This window comes from Pelmatolapia mariae, linkage group LG9 (genome assembly GCF_036321145.2).
Source record: "Pelmatolapia mariae isolate MD_Pm_ZW linkage group LG9, Pm_UMD_F_2, whole genome shotgun sequence".
NCBI classification, from domain to species: domain Eukaryota; kingdom Metazoa; phylum Chordata; class Actinopteri; order Cichliformes; family Cichlidae; genus Pelmatolapia; species Pelmatolapia mariae.
This window is the reverse complement of record NC_086235.1, coordinates 13,152,024-13,173,232: the sequence shown is the minus strand read 5'-3', so window position 1 is coordinate 13,173,232 and position 21,209 is coordinate 13,152,024. Positions and strand designations below refer to the sequence as shown.

Here is a 21,209-nt window from a genome sequence, read left to right as displayed (position 1 = left end):
GTTAAGCAATGTTTGTGTTCAGCATTTTGAACTTGGGATGATGTAGTGTTAAGCGTGTGTTACAACGTGACACCGTACTGCCAGTAAGCATGACATATTCAGACAATCCTTTGGCATCTGAAAGGGCAGCAGAGAAAAAGTACACAGGGTGCACACTACGCACACGTACGCACTCACAGAGCTGCTTTCCAAGTCAATAAACGCACACACACTCCCTGAAACATCTCATATTTCCACCAGTGTTGCACAGAGAAAGAAACCTAAGCGTATCGTCCTAATGGACTATGACATAGCGGAGAAATGAGAGCATTCCTGCAGCAATCTGCTTCAATTACATTTCATAGTAAGCTTCCAAACAATAAGTGGAATAACTGCTGTACATTATCTGCCTGCCAAAAGTTTATTTTATTTCATGTATTTTTTTTTTTGCAGGGAACAGAATGTAACATACACTACTAGAAAAACATGCGATATGTCACGTCTGCTCATGTTTCTGATGATTCTTTTTTTTCTGTGTTTTTCCTCATGAACTGAAGCTGAGAGCTGCATTTACATGTTGAGGTGTTTATAGAATGAAGTTACTGAGTAATGTTTGAAGCATCTTCTGTCTTCCCAAATCTCGTACAACTCTAGAGGCTGACAAGCTTGAACTCGACCTTGCATCCTCAGTTGTGTCTTCATTGATGACTCATTACCGTCCAATGAGAGCAGCTCTTGTGTCTGTCTGGTGTCCTAGAACCTGCAGGGATTAATCACATCCTCTTCCAGCAGCACTTCACAGAGGCAGCCCTCACATCTCATGTTCTCGTTCACAGCATTTCGATCAAGATTAGATGGAGATCTTGGTGCTATAGCAGTAATGTGCCTTAAATCAGAACAATCTGGGGTTGTTTTTTTTTATCATGTTATGAGACGGCAGTGTGATATTGCTTATACTCTCATGGCAGTCTGCTGTATATTAAGCAACAGCATGGAGTTAGTTTAGCTGAGAATAGAGGATGGAAAGAGGTTTAGCGTGGTTTTTACCCAAAGATAACAAAATCAACCAACAAGTACCTTTGAAGCTCATTAATTTACTGTTTACGTGTTATTTACTTGATGTGAAGCATCTGGAGCCTGCATGCTGGACTCTTTCTTCTTGCATTGATTTTTCCAGAGTCCCTCATGGAACCTCATGGATGAGTGCCAAAACATAAAAAATCCACATGTAATAATTTTGGACAAGATCTAGGTTAGTTGGATCCCCTCTGTTTAAACTTCATGCTAATCTACAGAAACTGATGGCAGTGTGTAAATTCATTCTATCTTGCTATGAAAGTTGGAGGGTAGTTTGTTTATTTATCCCATTTCCTCTCACTTTAAATTACTCCAAGCAACAGCAGACTTGCCCCAGACTCCAGTGTATTTACTTGGTAGATCCACTTTGTGTTTGTGAATTCTGTACTTTGAAGTCCAAGCATTTATTTTGAAAATCAGAACTACAACATATTTCCAAGATTCAGAGGAAGAAATGAGCCTCATTTAAAAAACTAGCTTTATTGCTGACAAGTCAAAAAGTTGAGCTCAGTTTGCAGTCCTGTTACTTGATAACAACAGAGCTACCTACCATGGGAAGGTAGGGACCCCCCAGAAAAGAGCAATACTTCCTAATGTTTGGAGACCACAGCATCTGCAATGAACATGGCATCTTGTTGACTTTGAGCTAGTTGCTTGGAAGTCAGCTGTTGTCTTCAAAGCAACTTTGGTGCATCAACATGGCAATTAAACTGCAAAAAGGTGGAGACGGTCAGCTGTCAGTCAATTTGGGGTCAAGTTGGCGTTAACGTGCAATCTGTTTGTGATAATTAGTGATTAGCTGTGAGAAATTGGTGAAAATCCAAAAACTGTGTGCATGCAGAGAAATTTACATTAAACAGAAATGTATGTTGCTGTAAATTGATTGCTGTGTTGGCAATCTGTCTGCATCAATAAATTAGCTATTAGTAAGCCTTTGACAGTTTGTCTATAAGTGATTGCAGTCGGTCCAAGCTGTACTGCAATTATTTGGAGACAGGTTGCCTCCCATCAGGCAACCTGTCCAATTGCCATCGGTGTGTGACTACAGAAAAATTCAATGCAGTTACCAGGCAACCACCGATTTTTCCTAGTCACAAGGCGGTAGAGGCTTATTTGTACTTCAGTTGTGATTGAAGCATAATATGAATTACTGCAGACTGAAATACAGTAACAGGCTTTTTTCACTACAGTGGTTCTGACTGAATTGGAGTCACCATTTGCTTTTATGTAGTGTGCCTATATTCTAACGATTTTGGTAAATATATTGGAACAGATCTGGAAGGTTTATGAGTTTATGCTGTTATTTTCCACACGAAACACAAATAAAACCATATGAAAGTCATATCTGTAGAGATGTTTTATGAGAACTTTATTGTACCCACAGAAACGACGTACACTTGTATTTACTATATTGACCAGAAACAAAAAAACACCAAACATGTTGTCTAAAATGTGGATAGGTGCATGTTCTCCTGCTTAAAGCCAAATCAGTCTTGATGTATGAAAGTGATATCCCATCAAAAATAAATTGTAATTGTACGTGTCAAAACTCGCTTGCTGCCACCATCTTCCCAGAAACAGAGTTAGAGGTATATAAACAAGTGATTAAAGCAAATGGGCATCTGGCTTGCTTGCAGAAATGAGGTTTGCAGTGTCATGGGAGATGTCTTTGTGGTTTGAGGAAAGAGAGGTTTCACAGCAGTAATCTGTAACCTACAATGAGCACATGTTTCACGTTAAATGGCACCACTGAAAGTAAACAGTTTGCAAGGAAATTGTGTCTTTTAGATCTTTTCGCTGTTGTTCTTTTTAGCTATTTGTCTTTTGTAGTCAGGGCACTTTTCAAGTTAAATAACAGCGACAGTTACGTTTCTGGAGATGAATTTGTAAGAATTTGAAAAAGGTATTCTCTCCTTGTGCCACGGTGACCTGACAAGTTTGAAGTCTCTGGTTGAACCATTTACTTGTGCTCTGCACTATTATAAAGAGAGCTTTCAGTAACAATATCCGCTGTGTGGTCTCGCCCTACTTTCTGCATCACCATATTCGCTGATAAGATTCATTTCTGCAACTACTTGTTCGCTGTACCTTTCTCCTAATTTGTTTTTAGGGTTTGCCGCTTTGCAGATATTGCATATCACACGTTATGACACAGTCTCGCCTGTGATGATATAATGCAAGCTGACTGTACTGCATCTGTGTATTTAAAGGAAAGGGGTTGTAGCAGCTTATCTGGACTGAAGTGCTTATCAGCTGACTGACTGAGTCTCTGTCTGCATCATGTAGTCTTCTCTCCATACGTCTTATCGCTGCTTTTTATTGCTGTTTGCTGCAATGTTTATTCAAGTTGAGACAGCAGACATGAAGTAGACCTGGTTAATGTTGCTCTAATTTGCGGTATTATGACTCCTATTTAGTTAAGTTGAATACATTTCAAAGGTGTGGTATGATTAGCATCTCCAGCAGATTAACTGTGTTAGGAAAATACATATTTGGATCATGATTATGCCATGGTTGGAATTGTTGGTTTGTCACAGTTCTCTTCCCTTTAAGTGACAGCGTCAGCTTATCTGCACACTTTATGGCCGTGTACCATTAATGGTATTCACTTTCCTGTGGTTGTGCAACCTCTGTCATACACTGAAAGAGCCTCATGTTTTTGACTTGAACAGTTTGAAACTGAATTGTGAACTTTTGAGGACTTAATGTAATTATTGATTTGTTGTCAGGTCTTCCTGAATCATCACCACTTCTGTCTTCTCTGAGCCTCGGGCTCAGGCTGCTTCATAAAAATAAGTGCCCTGTGTCTGTACTCATAGCTGTGCCTGCCATTTGTGACAAGCCTGATTGAGTCACAGTAGTTTATTAACTTCATGATGATTTTTGTCTTCCATGTTTTTTTGTTATGCGGTATAAATTATTGACTTTTATTCATATTAGTTTTGCAAATGTTGTTCTTTACTTCTCACCCTAATATAATAGTGATTTTGAAAAATCTTTTAAAATCTTGTTATAAACTTAGTGGAAATCTATGATGAAGTTCCTAATTTAAATACAACTTTCACTGAATCTTTGCATAATTTATAAGAGATGGACATCAATGAAAAACTAGGATTACTAATGACTTTTTTCAAGTTTGACTCTATGCAAAGCTGGCCAGTGACCGTTTTGCATGCAGGTTCTGGTCAGAACCTGCATGCAAAACGGGTGAGCTACCAGGTTGCCTACAATACAAGCCCCATGCACAGGGTGCGACTGCTACGATACGTTTACACATTAACTTTTGTTACATGCACACAGTTTTTCACATTGTTTAAAGCCAATCCTAATTACAGTTCTGGGTCAGGTGTGGTGTTACATGTATAAAAGTGAGGAATACCTCCTTATTAGAAAAGAATAGCTCTTTATTGTCGTTGTGTATGTACAACGAAATTGTATTAATGTCGGCTGTTTTCTTGGGTAAAACCTCTTGCATTTGCATTAGGACAGGGATGTCAAACTAATTTTACATCGCAGGTTAAATCCAGGCCACTTCAATCTTACCAGTGAAACTATCCTTTCTGCCAGTGTACATAAATGTAACTAAAAAAATGAAGTGTTATTTTAACAGAAAGAAATCTATCAGCGGCACTCTTTAAGCTTACATTTTAAGAATTAAATGTGTAAAACTACAGAAATCTGTAACTTAATTATTTTGGTGTAGCATGAATTTAAATGGGGGAGATCTTTATTAGTAGAAAAAGCTGTGAAACTTAGAAATACAATTAAAAGTCCAACATTTATGCTCGCATTTTACGTTTTCCAAAGCCAGCCTGGTCCTTATGTTGGACACTTTACTCTGTAGCCAAGCAACCAACCCGAGGGACCCACCCAGTGAAATAGTCAAATATATGAAAAGTTGAATATTTGGGTAAAAACCTAGTTAACATGTTGTAATTTTACTACAGTTTGTTTAAGAAACTTTTTAAAACCAGCTAGAGTGTTCATGTGATCCTTTTTTAAGTATGTTTAAGCTTTCAGCTGATATATTCTGACTATTATACTTCATGTTCAGGGGAGTGTTTTATGATTTTCTTGCCTTGCTGAACTCAGTTTCCTCTTTTCTGTCCTCAGATGAACCTTCCAGTCCAAGCATCGACCTGGAGAGTGCGCACATCCCCGCCTCAGCCGTGATATCTGGAACGCCCGTCATCACCACCATCCCAGCCAGCCCCCCTTCTCCTTCCCCTCTCATTCGCCGCCAGCTGTCACATGACCAAGGTGTGTTTTCCATATCAAAGGGTTAGTCAGCTGCTGAATTTGGCGCAGAAAGGGACAGTTTCAAATAATTATGTGACCCTCTTTTAATAGATTCTCTCCGTCTCACAATTATTGAGTCAGATTCTGGTACTAAAACTGAGCGCTCCAAGTCGTACGATGAAGGCCTCGATAACTACCGGGAAGAAGGCAAAGGGTAAGATGCTCTCACAACAGTGCATATAAAAACTTGTGAAAAAGTGACTATCAGTCTTGTATTAAAAAAACAGGACAAACAAAGGCAGGTTTTAGTAGATTATTTACAGTGTAGTAGTAAAAACATGGTGCTGCACAAAAAGCGAAACATACCTCTGCGTTTAACCCCGATACGGGTCCATCAGCTGTGTGCAGAGTTTTAACAATTGATTTATTTACTGATCACTTGTAAGGTCACATTTCTGGAAAGCTTATTGGCAGTGGATGGATTTATGGGTAGCTTACTCCTGTGATTGATCAATTTTGCTTTTACACAATGCTTTTACACTCTTAAGAAAGAGAGGGTGTTGTCTTTCCTAAGCAGTAAAGTCAGAGGTTGTTTTGGTTCTGTTTTACTCCAAAACCAAAGAGAACGAGCACATTTTGTTTGAACCAATCCCACTGAAGCAGGTTTTATTATTTGATGTAATTTTAAACGCTTATTCTCACACACATCTCATACTTTTTGCTGCCCTCACATTTTTCCATTTCTGTCTAGGCGGTCCTTGATACCTGGTCTGAAAAGTCTTATGAAGGTAAGTTTTTTATGAGCTCACTGTCGGCTCTTTGTTTTATCAGCGTTTCCTGCTCAGATATTTATACAACCTTTGTTTCACACCCACATTATAAACTTCTCTCACTGTAATGTGAATATATTGTGGAAAACTGGGAGAGCCGTGGGAGTTGCGTCATGCTGCTTTTGTAAATGATTCTTTTAAAAGGAGTTTTTAATTTACTGTATATCACTGGTGCACTTTCTCCTCGTCTTGCACTTGAAAACCTTTCGGGCTTTCATTTGTTTGCATTGGTTTCATCTCCGTTTCAGGCTGTGGACAGGTCATCGGATGATTCAGGGTCAAGGAGAGATTCCTCATCAGACGTCTTCTGTGACGCCACCAAGGAGGGATTGCTGCATTTTAAGCAGCTTCATACAGAAAAGGCCAAGGTGTGCACCGTCTCTGTTTAAAACTCACACAGTGCCACAGAAATCATGCCTCACACACTTTTATATCCATTGACCTGCTCGAAATTTGGTTTATTAACCATAACAGCTCCTTCTTGATGATATCTTATCTATGTTTTCTCTGCTGTTTGTTTTACTTGCTTGAGCAGTTTAGATTTTCTTGTCTCATATTGTCCACAACACAGTGATTATAAAGCAATAGTAGTGCTTTTAAGATTGGTTGAATTCCTGCTATTTTGCTTTGTAAACTATTCTCTTCTTCATGACGTGTTTTATGTAGCGTGTCGGAGGCGGCATGCGGCCGTGGAAACAGATGTACGCCGTGTTGAGAGGAAACTACCTCTGCCTATACAAAGACAAAAAGGAGGGCCAAGCACACGCCAACTGCCAAGCAGTGGATGAGCCGCTGCCGATCAGCATCAAGTCCTGCCTGATTGACATCTCCTACAGCGACACGAAGCGGAAGAACGTCCTGAGGCTGACCACGTCGGACTGCGAGTACCTTTTCCAGGCTGAGGACCGGGAGGACATGCTGGCCTGGATCAGAGTCATACAGGAGAACAGCAACCTGGATGAGGAGGTGCGAGTCTTGGGTTCAAACTGTTGGGACAGTCGTTATACAAAAAGCAGTCACAAGATCCAAACATTCATAAGCAAGCAAATTAAGTTAAAGTTCAGTTTTTTGAGTCCAAGCGCTGTGACTCTGCTCGTCTCCTCGGGAGAAAAAAAAACACTGAAAGAATTTGAAAAATTTTGTGTTCAGATGTGATAAAGTCATAAAAACAGATACCAATATTATCATGTTCGTCACGGGTTGAATAAGCGGTTTGGCATTTTTAATTTTACGATTTTTACTGACATAATTTGGCAGCTTGCAGCTCAGTACTTCTCACTAAGAGTGTCCTCGGGGGCTTTCATGCACATTAGCTTTCATCTCCTTTGATTGAGCAAAGCTTTTTAAAACATGTAACCTTCTGGGCGAGGCAAGTTTAGACATTTTCCTCAAATGTCTAAACTTTCCTCCTTCATGAAGTACAGTGCATGGGTTACAGGCTGACATATATGAGTACACTGGGGGTTTAAAAAGCAGATAAACAGGAATTTGATTTATATTAATTGTAAAAAATGGACAGCTTCCAGATTCAGCGAGAACATGTGGTGTACAGCTCTAATCTAAAAAAACAAAGATTTCCAACTTTCTTCTTAAACAGATGAGCTGTGGGAATATTTTTACTCAAGTTATCGAATTAAAATATTAATGGAAAATACCCAATTAGTGACCCATAAGCCACCCTCTTCTCTCACATACAGTGCTGCTCTAATTTTCCGCTCAGTTATTGATATTTTCTAATAATTTGGGGCTTTCTAAAAGCCACTGAGGCAGCGACGATCTTTGCTACATAAACGCAGAATTTCTGCATGACGTTTCATCAAAACTCCCCACACCGGTTAGTTTTTCTTCAAATTTGTAGTTACTTGTTTCCTCAATTGTGCTCTTTCTGCGTTCTTTCAATTGTAAACATTCATGTGATTCTTGGTACTGTCGGCTGCTCCCTTATTTCCCAGGGGGTCGCCGCAGTGGATAGATCCGCATATTTGATTTGGCACAGATTTTATTCTGGTTGCTCTTCGTGACGCAATCCTCCCATTTATCCGAGCTTGGGATCAGGACTAGGAGTACGCTAGCTTGTGACTCCACGGTGTTTATTATGGTGCTTATTCTAGTTCTAATTATTTGTTGTAAATATGCGGGATTTCAAAATAAATGTGCCAGTTAAGGATGACACAGTTACATTTCAGTTGCACAGGGACAATAAAATAGCTGAATTTGTGTGTTCATCTGCAGATTTCTGACAGCAGGACTCGCTGTGTTGATTTCTTTTTCTGGACTTCTGGGTAACATTTATGTGACTAAAACTGAATAAACTGAATGTCTTTGAGTTAATGAAATTTTTTGGAATGTTTTGTGACATTTTGGAGATGAAATGAAGAACAAAGTAGGTGCATCTCCCCATATTTGAAATATAAACTCTTTTGAGGACCTAACCAGCCAAATGTTTCGTTCTCAGTCCTCCCTGTGCCACCTGAGAGCTGCAGGTTATATAACGATCTGTCATAGTCTGTAAGGCCAGGCTGAAGGGCACAATTGCACCAGATTCCCGTAAACATTTGTTATCACGTCTCATATCATGCCCTGTCATTTTTTCCTTCTCTTTTTCCTTCTTCCCTTTTTTTAGAATGCCGACTTCACTAGCCACGACCTCATCAGCAGGAAGATCAAAGAGTACAACACCTTGATGAGGTAAGGGTGAGATGAAAGCAGGTGAGTGGGGAAGGGAGGTGTCTCATAGCTCATGGGAATGCTCTGAAAGTTTCGTGTCCATGTCTCATGCAGCCCGACTGGCAGCAAGACGGAGCCGTCTCCCAGAACTTCACGCCAGTCGCTAAGGCAGACGCTGCTGGGAGGGAAAGGAGAGACCAAAGCAACAAGTCCACACTCACCCAAAGCTGAGCAGGAGAGGAAGAACATGCACAAAGGTATGAAAAAGAAGAACATTTTATATCTGATAAATAATAAAATTAATTACTAATGCTTCCTTCATTTGTTATGTATAAGTAGTATATAAACATTTATTGGGGTGGCTGTGGCTCAGGACGCAGAGCAGGTCATCTACAAATCAGAAGGGTGGCAGTTTGATCACTGGTTTTCATGTTGAGTACATGGTGCCTCTGCTTTATGCAGCCTTTACATATTTAGATCAGGCAGCGTGACTATATGGTTAATACAGTGCTTTGTAGTTAAACAAACTCTTACAGGCTGTTTTTAGAGGGGTACAAATGGTTAAAGGAAATGAATCATAAATGCAGAGCAAACTGCACAGTGCGTTGAAGGTGTTTTGATGATGATGATGGAAGGTATCACTTCTGGAAATAATAACTCATTGTTTTACGGTTAATGTTACTTTAATGCAAGTAAGTACACGTTCAATGAGCTGTGCCTCAAGTACAACACCCGTAGAGCTTGCTTCGTGCCTGTTAAAGGTAATAAACTTGAAGATTGTTGCACCTTGTGCCAGAAACTGCTCAGCTTAGCAGTATAAAAGGTATTAGAGTGGCATGCCAAGACTGCAAGAAAACAGTCAGTATAGTTCTGTATTCATATCTGGAGCATCATGATAATCCTGACAGTGTAATCCATTCTGCGCTTAATAAATCCTGTATTTGACAGCATTTGGATCCAGATAAGAATAAAAGCAGAAGTGCTCAGGATTTACACACAGTAGCTAAACATCAATCATATAAAAGGAGTTATTGGATTTTACTACATATCCTTAACTTATCCTTCTCAGACATGTTGTAATTAGAAGCTACTATTCACGGTATCCTGTGTGTTGTCCTGTGTGTGCAGATGACACCAGCCCTCCCAAGGATAAAGGGACATGGCGAAAGGGCATCCCAGGACTGATGAGGAAACCTTTCGAGAAGAAGCCGTCTCCTGGAGTCACGTTTGGAGTGAGACTGGACGACTGTCCTCCTGCACAGACCAACAAGGTTCGGGCTGGTTTTATTAAGTACACAAACCCAATGTTCTGCTCTGGAATGGGCCTTTTAAAACACGGTCCTCATTCCTCTGTGTTCCAGTTTGTGCCTCTGATTGTGGAGGTTTGCTGTAAGCTGGTGGAAGAGAGGGGGCTGGAGTACACGGGCATTTACAGAGTTCCTGGAAACAATGCTGCGATCTCCAACATGCAGGAGGAGCTCAATAACAAGGGCATGAATGATATCGACATCCAAGACGATGTGAGTGTCCTTTCATTGATCTGCTGCTGCTTTAATTAAACTCTCCTTGAAGTGCGTTTCCCTAATGGCCTGGAGTATTTTTAAAAGCTGCAGATTGACAGGTCTCTTTTCTACATCTTTGTACTCTGGCCAGTGATGGGTCTTTTAACAATCTTTAAAATGCCATATCTATTTATTGCAGAAGCTGGGTAAGCTTGTATTTCTGGATCACAAACATTATGCAGCAGCAGTGGAAGCTGTAGAAAACCATCATACTTGTTTTCCCAAAAGAGCCTTTTGCTAAATTAATTATGCTTTTTTGCGCAGAAATGGAGGGACCTCAATGTGATCAGTAGTTTACTCAAGTCCTTCTTTCGGAAACTCCCCGAGCCCCTGTTCACCAATGGTAAGTTGATTCTTCTTGCCATCTAGTGGTTAAAAAGGAGAACTGTCATCTGTAAAAGTACTTTTACTTCTTCTTTTTTCGTCCTGCAGAGAGGTACACAGATTTTATAGAGGCCAACAGGATAGAGGACCCAGTGGAGAGACTCAAAGTGCTGAAGAGACTGGTGAGTAGAAGTAGTTTTGTAACATTTAACCTCATTGAAATTGCACAAAATGCAACAAAAAATGCAAGAAACTAAGATGTCAGACATTCAATTTTTGTTTTGTGTAATTTCTTTTTTCCTTACAGCTTCACGAGTTACCGGCTCATCATTACGAGACCCTCAAGTTCCTCTCAGCTCACCTGAAAACTGTGGCTGACAACTCTGAGAAAAATAAGGTATTTGTTGTTCTTGTTATTGTTGCTTTTGTTGTTTACATATTTTTGTTCTTGTCTGTAGTCTTATTTATACAATTATGTAGACCACTCTGTTCTGAGTTACTCAGTTTGGAGATGTCTGCTCGCCAAAGAACAAACAAAAAAAGAAAAAACAACTTTTTTAAAAAATGTCAGATGGAACCGAGGAACCTGGCCATCGTGTTCGGCCCCACTCTGGTGCGCACCACCGAGGACAACATGACCCATATGGTGACGCACATGCCCGACCAGTACAAGATAGTGGAGACCCTCATTCAAAATGTGAGTTTCAGTGTTGGGTCACTGATTCAAACATGCACACAAATTTTTATTTTCTCACGTTTATTTTGTGTCTTGCAGTATGATTGGTTCTTCACTGAAGATGGAAATGGAGAGCCAGTGGTGGGTACAGACGTTACTACAATAACATTGTTTTCTTCTCTAAATACTAAAGCAAAAAAGCCAGTTTTGGTGAAGTGAGTTGGCAAAAAAAATGTAGATGGCAAAGAGAAAAAACACTGAATCAGTTCGAAAGCATTGATCAGTTTTTACTCAGTGAAAACAAAAACATTGCGGTTCAAAAACATGATTGGTGTTACTACCCAGCTCTGTTAGGAAGGAGGGAAGTAACATAAAACCAGATGGACGTGGCTCAGCCAAGGTATTTATTGCTTAGAGGTTTTCCAAAGGCGAAGAAAAGAGGCAGACTGCAAGGGAAAGGAGGGTTTGTGGGTGCTGCTAAATCAAATAGAAAAGCAAAAAGTAGTAGGACAAAATTTTAGTGTTTTCTTTCTTCCACCACCAATCGCTGGTGCCATTCTGTGGCTATTGGACATGATTTTCAGTTGCATCCTGCAGAATCTGCCCACCATGATTTTCCTAAAAGAAGCACTTTCATCTTTGTAATGCTCCGTTCTCCAATTGGTTGAAATGTGGAACCTCATCAGTGTGAAAAGAAGCAACAGTACAACTGCAGCAATGCTTCCTACCCAAACTAAAACACTCTAGTAGTAACACCACTGTCCCTTGTGGTGTTTCCGAGTATTTTCCATGTGCTGTGTGCTACATGTGAGAAGGGACAGCTTTAGAAGCGTAATTCTCCTGATGTTGTTCAGAGTACATGTTTGAAAATTGGTTTCAACTAACCTATGCAGCACCCAAGAAGTTAAGTATGTGTTCTTTCAAAGGATAGTTCACAGTTACAACAGCAAAGTTAATGGAAGAATGAGGTGCCCAACACCGAGCTGCATTCACTGAACATTGCTATGAAGTTGACCTGCTTTTTAATTGGACGTTGAATGAAGAAAATTAACAAACCAGCGAAAAACTGTTTTACCTTTTATGATGAAAGATACCCAAATCAAATCATTAACTTCTCCTTCCTCCTTTCAGACTGTGTCCCAGGAGGAGAGTGCAGTGGAGTCTCAGCCTGTCCCCAACATCGATCACCTGCTCACCAACATCGGCCGTACAGGCACATCGCAGGGTGAAGTATCAGGTAACACGCTGCATTTTGGCAGGCCAACTCTGTGGTGGGTTAACCTTTCTCTACCCTTTCACCGCTGAGCACTGTGGTCAAAGCTGGGAGGGACCAGTTGTGTTTAAGATTAGAAACAAATGTTGATGATGCTGCTTCTTCCCCAGGCCAAGCTTCCCCTTTTGCTCCTTTGGCTGTTGCCATTAGGAAGAATGGCTAACACTGAGTCCAAACAATGAATTCTCATTCTGGGACGTTACATAATGCCCTTTTGTCAGGTGTCTTTTGGCCCTGCTTTTGCAGTTCTATAAACTTATTAGGTGTTAGGAATTAGGACATCGGTAAGGGTGGCAGTGTCAGAAGTTACAAGCTTAACAGCACGATTATTGTGGTTGATGCGACTGTGGTTCGCATCCTGTTTTGAGCTTAGAAGCCTTTTTCTTACCTCAAACTGGGCTTTTGGGGGCCACATATTACATGACAAAAGTCTGAATTTTCATCTTAATTCTGACCATTTCAAGAACTTAACTTCTGTAAATGAAACCCCACGTAGCTCACCTGGTAAAAAAACATCTTTATTCCAATTCTGGGAAGGCCGAAACCTTTCTGGGGAATTAAGTTTTGTGCACAGGGAAAAATCATGGATTGTCTTAATTTTTATTCCCTGGTTAAGTTTACACCTCTTTAAAGATCCGTTTCGTTGATTCTATAACCCGGCGTGTTATGCACGCTACTGCTAAAGGACACCTTCTGCTGAGACACGCCAGCAGCTTTGACAAAACGACATTATCTGACAGCCCAGATATGAGAACGGGCCGGTCCAAATCCCTGTGTGGGATTCAGTGGGCAATTTATTTGCATCCCCAAAAGGATGCAAAAAATTGTCTCCCTCCTTCATTTGCTTTAAAATCTATTCCTCCTTTTCGGTATATGCTAGCCTTTTAAGCAGTTCTTTTTAAACAACCTTCTGCCCTTTTTGGTACCCCCATTTTCCCCTCTTTTTCCTGCCTACTGTTGCACTAATACGGCATGTTCTTTGGCACGTCAGAACTAGATGTTTTTACAGTAAAAGGCGACCTCTGATTCCTCTGTCTCTAGTGAGGCTCTGTCGGGTGTCCTAACGGCTTTCCCAGCATTCACACATACTGATCTTGACACAGGCCAAGTGGGAGGAGTCTATCACACCATGATGTCACTGATGGACTCTATAATGTCTGTGATGGACAGCTGGAACTGTAGGAAGAAGGAGGATTGTTGCCCGCAGTGTAGCTGCCTAGTCTGCAGGAACCCACAGCTCTATTAAGAAATGCCAAAGAAAGAGAAGAAAAACAAAACAAACAAACAAACAAAAAACGTTAATCAAAGAAAGCTTGATGAAAAGGGGAAGCGAAGCGGCAACACGGTACTGTACGGTGTCCGGTTTTCTATCAGAGTATACCTAACACAGGCCGGTGCTACTGTCTGAAAGGCTCTCCGCTGTCTCTCCTCACTGTCTCGCAAGCTTGCCAACAGGAGAGATAGCATGGTACGGTTTCTACGTCACTGGTCAGTGTGCACCTGCATATTATGCCTCCATCTGTATTGTAAGGGGTGTATAGGGGGGCTTGGCTATGTCACAAAAACACAAATTTTAGCTAAGGGACGCTATGAGTGACAGTTTGCAGAGCAGGTGAGGACTGATTATAGGTTTTCCTTGCTGACACACTCATTCTCATGTAGTGTCCTCTCTTCTCATATAGCTAGCCCCTCTGTGACCCCCCCGTCACCTTCATTTCTTTTTTTCTTTATTTGGTTTCTTCCATAGATGTTTTTTGTCATCACTGTGTCTGAGACCTCATATCATCTCACATTGCTTCATTGGCAAATTTGGTATCAACCTGTATTGACAGAAATGGATTGGTAACATTGATCTCCAGTTAGAAGCTTAAACCATATTTGTTATTTTAATACCGAAGTTTAATTTTAGGCTTTTTGTTTTTTTAAATAAGGTTGACACTTACAAAAAAACATGGCTAGGAAAAGGGCTGTCACATCATTAGATTGTCACTGTACAAAAATTAGTGCTAAAAAGCTTCGTGACAACATTATTGCAATATCTGGAAATTTAGAAAAAGAATATTCAGATCATTCAAATTATTTGCAACTTTGTTTATTATGTGTTTATCTCCTTTTTGGCAAACGAATCTTAGAAGCTATGACAACATGTCTCCAAAATCTCTGTACATTCTGGTTTTCTCATAGACTGTATGTAAAAGATGGAAGCAACCACTGTGAGAATAACTGTTCAAACATGAGCTGGGAATTTAGACTTTCACCTTAAACTTGACATGACAAGAGAGGGTTGGATCTCACTGAGGAACTGAAAATACTGCCCATTCATAAAATAGTGACCAGTCAGTCAAAAAGAAGCCAGACTCTTTATTGTCCATTTTACGTTACATGAAATCATAATTTACTGTATGAACATCAGCTGAACACTGACTTTTTAAAGAAGCAGTCTCAGTCTGTGCTTGCTATTTTTAAAAAGTACAGGTGATAGAAGGCTTTTTGGTGGCTCTTGCATTTTTTATATACAGTCTATGGGTTGTAGCTAGCTAGCAGTTACTGTGTCATCAGGAGGCAATCAACAATAATGTGCAGTGCTCCTAGCTGATATTCTAGCATGTCAAAATGATATGAACTGGGTCATCTACAGTAACAAATTAAATGCTTTTTGGACAGTTTCACCTCTCCATGGCTTTGAAAACGATAGTAAACTCAAGTGTTTCTTAACCTAAAGAAACTTTTTAAAACCTAGTTGGATGATCTGAAAAGTAGCACAAACCACAGAGATTAAGACACATGAGAGGTTGACACTTGCAGTGACAATTACAACAGAAGCATTTGTTCATAATTATTACAGTGCAGCCCAAGAAATTGAAGTTGAAAGTATCAGCAGAAATCCTCATGTATGGCCACTACCAATTTTTTTTTTTAAATCAGAAAATGCTACCACAGGACCGCAGTTTCATTCCTGGATAACAAATCGATCACCATCCTCGTGTTGCATGGCACATCATCTGCCCCGCTGCTGTTCATTGCAAAAGTTGCACTCAGAATCACCAAGAGGAGCTTTGATGGAAATAGCCGTCAGCATCTTCTGTGGCTTTTCTGACACCCTCTGGTCTACACTTAATTAGGAAACAATGTCATGTCACATGTCACACATACAGACGTGGACCTGAGTGTAACGCTGAGCTCATCTGCCCCCGTGTGCAGCATGGCCTGTTGTCCGCTTGTGTTTGCTCTCACCTCTCATCGGTCTCGTCTGGTGTTTTTCATCATGCTTCTTCTCATCAACATGGTTCTTTCTCCTCTTTTGTTTCCTGTCACACTCATTTCCACACATTTAACCCCCTCTGTGTGCTCACCTGTGTTGTTAAATCATCTAACGTGTCTATCGTTTTCTCTTTTACCTACAGATTCCCCAACTAGTGACTCAGCTAAATCAAAGGTGAGTGTGTGTCTCCAGTGTCTGATGGTGTGGGATGAAAGGAGGTAGGAAGAGAACAGATGATATAAACTTACTGCTTAAGGCATTTCACCTAATTTAATTTAGAGCAGCATCTTGTTTAATTGTTCTGATTTTCTGCCTTATTCCCGAACAGTGAAAAAGACTAATTTGTGGTACTCACAACACTAATAGAATACATATAAGAAATTAAACAGCAACATCTGCAATGTTCTCATTAAGAGACAGATGTGGTGCTAGGCTTTGTTTTATGGTTCAAAGACAGCCTGTCAAAAAATAAGGAATGTTAAAAAGATAATTTGGTGTTAAATACCAGAGGATCAGAAAGAAAGATTGTAAACACAAAACTTAAAAAAATGACTGACCACAAAATTTGTTCTATTTGGCATTTGAAAACATGCACGATTGCTGTCACAGGGTGCAGGGATTTTGTACTTCAAAACACCCACAGACCTCACTGTGAACAGTTTTCACTCATCTGTTGCTACACACTGGGCCTCATTCACAAAAATTAAAGGATCATGTGGTCCCTGTCCTCCACCTGCTTCTTTCATTTTCTTCTAGTTGTGGTTCAAAGGGCTCCCCATCTGTTATTGCAGCCCAGCTCTCTGTTTACCCGAGGAGGAGGTGTGCCACTTCTGGCTTTCATTTTTTAGAGCAACTTCATTGCTTTTTCAGTAGTTTCTGGGAAAATCTTTGTCCCAGTGATTAACAAAAAAGTATACTTCAAAAAAAAAAACCTTCAGAGTTACCATCACAATCTGATGGTAACTCTGTGAGAACACATTTTGTCCAAGAACATTTGTCTGGACATACAAGTGATTGAGGCCCATCGTGTATTCTCAGTGCTGTGACCACACATTATTTGACCCTCACATCCACAGTGAAAACTAAACAATTTCCATGGTTAGATGGTTAGCGACTTGGAGCCATAAAGGCTGCTGTGCATCAAGTCTTTTTATGATTTTAAAGGTTTAAAATTGCTCATAGAAGTCCTTCTCGGGGACACCCTGGATTTAGAACTTGTGGCTGAGGAACTTGGGAGTGTTCAACAGCTTGTTAGGATGTAGGAGGGAAAAAAAGGCAGATGCTTTCCATCATTGCACTGCTGTTCCCGGCTCCTCCTCTTCAGCTTCAGCCGCGCTTCAGTTCATGCTGTGCTGCTGCTTCTGCTTCTGCTTTAAAGCTGGCATGAATCAGTACTGTGCTCCCTGTTTATGATGCTGCTAATGTCCCTCTTTCTGTCTACTTGTTTGTCTGGTGCTTCATGGGAACAGGTGGAGTACAGACTTGAGGAAGGGGGTTGGGGTTAAAAGTTTCTGTGTCGTCTTTTGTGTTTCTTAGATTCAGCAGTGCTCATTTTGTTCTTCTTGTGCTCTCTCTTTCTGTTCCCCTCTCCTCTGTGCAGGGTTCCTCAGGGAAGGATCAGTGCAGCAGAGACCTCCTGGTCTCCTCCATCTTTGCTGTAGCCAGCCGCAAAAGAAAGAAGTCAAGGGAGAAGCCGCAGCCTAGCAGCTCAGACGATGATCTGGATTCTGTATTCCTCAAGAAGGAAATCCTTGGCCAGAAGCCAAACCAGCAGACCGAGGCACAGGGCGAGACTCGTCCCAGCCCTAACACCAAACCCAGCACGAAGCAGCAAGCACGGACAGAAGAGAGGAAGGAGAATGGGAGGACAGTGGAGCTCACACCTAAAGCTAAGAGAGAGCACCGAAACTCCTTATTCCTGAGGGAGAAGATTACCCCCAGACGCTCCTCACCTTCACCTTTACCTTCCCCAAAGATTTCCAACTCTCTCAGCATCAGCTACCAAACAGCTCCTCAGGGAAAATCCTCATTGTCAGACCCTCCGTCCCAGCTCGATGAAAACACCTCAGACCTTGGGACCATGAGCTCTGGAGCATCAGTGCCACGATCCAGACCGAAAAAATGGACTGCAGGAGTGTCCCCTGATCTGCCAGCAGGAGCCGCTCTGGGAGCAGGTGCAGGGGCGTCCGCTGGCGCAGAGGTGAGCTCTATCACCTCTGACTACTCCACCACCTCCTCTATCACGTTCCTGACTGGAGCGGAGTCAAGCGCGCTCAGTCCAGAGCTGCAGGGTGGTGAGGAGGCAGATGATGAGCGCAGTGAGCTCATCAGCGAGGGACGACCGATGGAGACAGACAGCGAGAGCGACTTTCCAGTTTTTGCTCCAGGCGGCGGCAGCAGCCAGTCCACACCCCGCCCAGCGCAAAGTCAAGAAAAGGCCAAAGGGGGCAGTGCTATCGAAGGGGGCACCTCACCAAAACTGGAAGCACGCCGGCTCTTCCCAACACACCGCATGATTGAGTGTGATACCCTCTCAAGAAGGTGGTCCCTGAAACAGAAAACAGACAGTGAATCGTCAGTGGAAGGGGCTGCTGGCAGCGGGGAGCGCAGCGAGGGCAGGGCGGAGTCTTCCAGCCGGTTGTCTCGAGTCCTGGAGGTGATGAAAAAGGGCCGATCCACAAGCAGCCTCAGCTCTTCTTCGCGCAGTGAGTCGGAGCGATCCGAACCAGCCTGGCACCTTAAGATCACAGAGAGGCTCAAGTTTAGGCTACGAACGTCCGCTGATGACATGTTTACTCAGAAGAACCGATCTCCCGACGGTCGCAGTAAGAAGAAGAACATCCGACGGAGGCACACCATGGGTGGGCAGAGAGACTTCGCAGAGCTGGCAATCATCAACGACTGGCGGGAGCAAGGTGGGGTGGACCAGGCGGCCGAACTCTCAGCTCTAGACCGCCTGAAGCCTAGATGCTCCTCTCAGGACTTATCCATTCGGGACTGGATTGCGAGGGAGCAAAGCAGAGGCTCCGAGCCAAGCGTCGAGGTTGCGCCCAAAGCGGTGCCTGAGGATGATCACGCAGAAGTGCATGAAGAAAGACCTCCCGAAAGACCTCCACCTCCACCGCCTTCGGACTCCCCTGGGGCTCAGCCTCCAGCCGGGGAGCACATTAACGGCAGAGGACTGCAAAGCAAAAACAAAGGCTCCTTAGGGGACGACGCTCACCCACACAAACTCTCTGGAGCGCAAGTTGTCCGCTCACGGTTCTACCAGTATCTGTGAAACGGAAAACAAAAAACAAAACCGGGATGAATGTGTACGTGTATGAATGTGGGTATTTTAGCTGAGGTTACTGCACAATATTTTTTCTACAAAGTATACTTTATGTATCTACTGTACATACTTATTATGATTGTTACTGGAATTCGACTGAAGAGATGTCTAACTCTGACTCATCGGCCATACTGGAACAGACATGGAAACAAAAACACAGACTTTTCTCCTGTAAGATGGAACCCAACGAGTGCAAGAATGTGACTTTAATAGGACACGATGACAAATATAAGGGTCAACTTGAGTATTACTGAAGAAAGCAGGTGCAAGAGTTTTTTTTAAATAAGGAATCATGACTCAGTTCTTCCTCTTTGGAGCGGTATGAAGAATGTATTACACTTTTTGGACTAACATGAGTTGCTTGTGACAATAATGTCTTTTTCAAAACGGCATGTCTGTGTTTTTCTCGGCTGTACTTGAAGTACGTGGAAGTGACTGAGGGCTGCTTTCTGAGCTGAGTGCTGTGGGAAGTTTATTTTTTTCTTTTTATGTTTCTTGTTGTTTTATTTTGTATTTTCACAGCACACTCACAACAGCCAGATATTAGCTTGAGGAACTGGGGGATTATTATAGTTTTATGAAATAAAAGACTGAGAAAACAGTAATAAAATGCTGATACTACAGTATGTAATGCTTGGTACAGTAGTTTTGTGAAGTTATAGTCCAAAAAGTGAGTTTTTACATACGAAAAAAAAGTGCCTCTTTTATTTGTTTTGTTTTTAAACTGTTTTTATGGATGGTTGGAAACACAAGGAGGGTCATTTTTTTTCTTTTAACCTCACAGGCATTCCAGATTTTATCCTGTTTTTAGTTAAACTCACAGCAGCATTGGAGCAACATCAGATTTTTATCGCAGTTATGTTTCATTATAGTTTTATCCCCCCCCCCCCACCCCGGGTTTTGCAGTAAAATGGAACGGGTGCTTTAAAAAGCTGGGAGAAAAAAAAATCATGTCTGAAACTGCATGAGACAATGTTTGCTGAAGAGTGAACATCTCGCCCGTGTTTACAGAAAAACATGGGCGCAACACCACCTCCTCCCCTCAACAAACACTGGAAATAAATAACCTTTATTTAGACCCTCGTCTCTTTGGCGTCATTGTTATTATTCTCAGAAAACATCTGGGAAGAATAATACACCAGATTTTTTTTTGTCCAAACAAATATATTTATTACAATAAATCGCATATGTTTTTATCAAAGCATTGTGTTGCTCTTCAGATTTGTATGCTTGCACCACGTTGAAATATTACAACAGCCTGATTTAAATCACAACAATCATGACAGCTGTTGTAAAGCAACACCAGCTTCAAAGCTCAGGAATATACAATGATCTCTTGGCTTACTTTCCTGCTTTAAACAGATGGGGTGAAACTGACAGGGATCGTAGACAAATGTTTCTTCATTTTGATGCCTTCAGGATATAAAATTCTGCCTCGTTCCAAGAAGTTTAAATAGAAATCTGAGATGCCAGCAGTTCACATGTGCTGCAAACAATATGAAGCAGAAATAGTTGCAGAAATAAACAAATTACAAATAACCGAAACAAAAAACTTACTGCTCTCGTAATTTACAACCAAAGTTTGTAGATTTTCCTGTTTTGTAACAAAAGTCATAATTAGGGTGGCAAACCAGAGGCTTGGGGTCCAGAAGCAGCCCACAGAAAGAAAGGCTTTGGAAAATGTGAAGGAGGGTTTTACAACTTTTCCTACTGATGAAGACCTCATCATTGGCCACTCATACTACACAAAAGTCATTTTGTAAAGAGAAAAGTTCCTGTTTTTCCACCATGTGAACTACCGGAACTTTTTCCTGTAGCTTTATAAATTGATTCAAAATATTAAATGTCAAAGAGCCATGCTGACAGATTGCTTTCATTTTCTACAGTAACTTTTCTTAAAAATGCAGAAAACCTGAGACGTATGCTGAAATTCAGGTAAATAATTAGCAACATGAATTATTATCATATTAAAGATTGTATCTTTTAAAA

General features: G+C 41.3%; 1 protein-coding gene across 4 annotated transcripts in view; it reads left to right on the top strand.

Annotated features, from left to right (window-relative positions):
• LOC134634223 (rho GTPase-activating protein 21-like) overlaps nt 1-20,298 on the top strand; it is a 103,604-nt gene extending 83,306 nt beyond the window's left edge. For 3 of the 4 annotated variants that reach the window (XM_063483294.1, XM_063483291.1, XM_063483290.1), the window contains 17 exons: nt 5,170-5,316; nt 5,407-5,509; nt 6,047-6,083; nt 6,374-6,493; nt 6,792-7,091; nt 8,749-8,813; nt 8,907-9,049; nt 9,921-10,063; nt 10,154-10,312; nt 10,619-10,697; nt 10,787-10,860; nt 10,986-11,075; nt 11,250-11,375; nt 11,454-11,495; nt 12,486-12,591; nt 16,032-16,063; nt 17,490-20,298. In XM_063483294.1, the coding sequence (XP_063339364.1) occupies nt 5,170-5,316; nt 5,407-5,509; nt 6,047-6,083; nt 6,374-6,493; nt 6,792-7,091; nt 8,749-8,813; nt 8,907-9,049; nt 9,921-10,063; nt 10,154-10,312; nt 10,619-10,697; nt 10,787-10,860; nt 10,986-11,075; nt 11,250-11,375; nt 11,454-11,495; nt 12,486-12,591; nt 16,032-16,063; nt 17,490-19,169 (3,446 nt within the window). In that variant the 3' untranslated portion in view covers nt 19,170-20,298. The remainder of the gene's footprint in view (nt 1-5,169; nt 5,317-5,406; nt 5,510-6,046; nt 6,084-6,373; nt 6,494-6,791; nt 7,092-8,748; nt 8,814-8,906; nt 9,050-9,920; nt 10,064-10,153; nt 10,313-10,618; nt 10,698-10,786; nt 10,861-10,985; nt 11,076-11,249; nt 11,376-11,453; nt 11,496-12,485; nt 12,592-16,031; nt 16,064-17,489) is intronic. The other variant, XM_063483293.1, reaches the window with a different exon arrangement.
• Nucleotides 20,299-21,209: the final 911 nt, after the last annotated feature.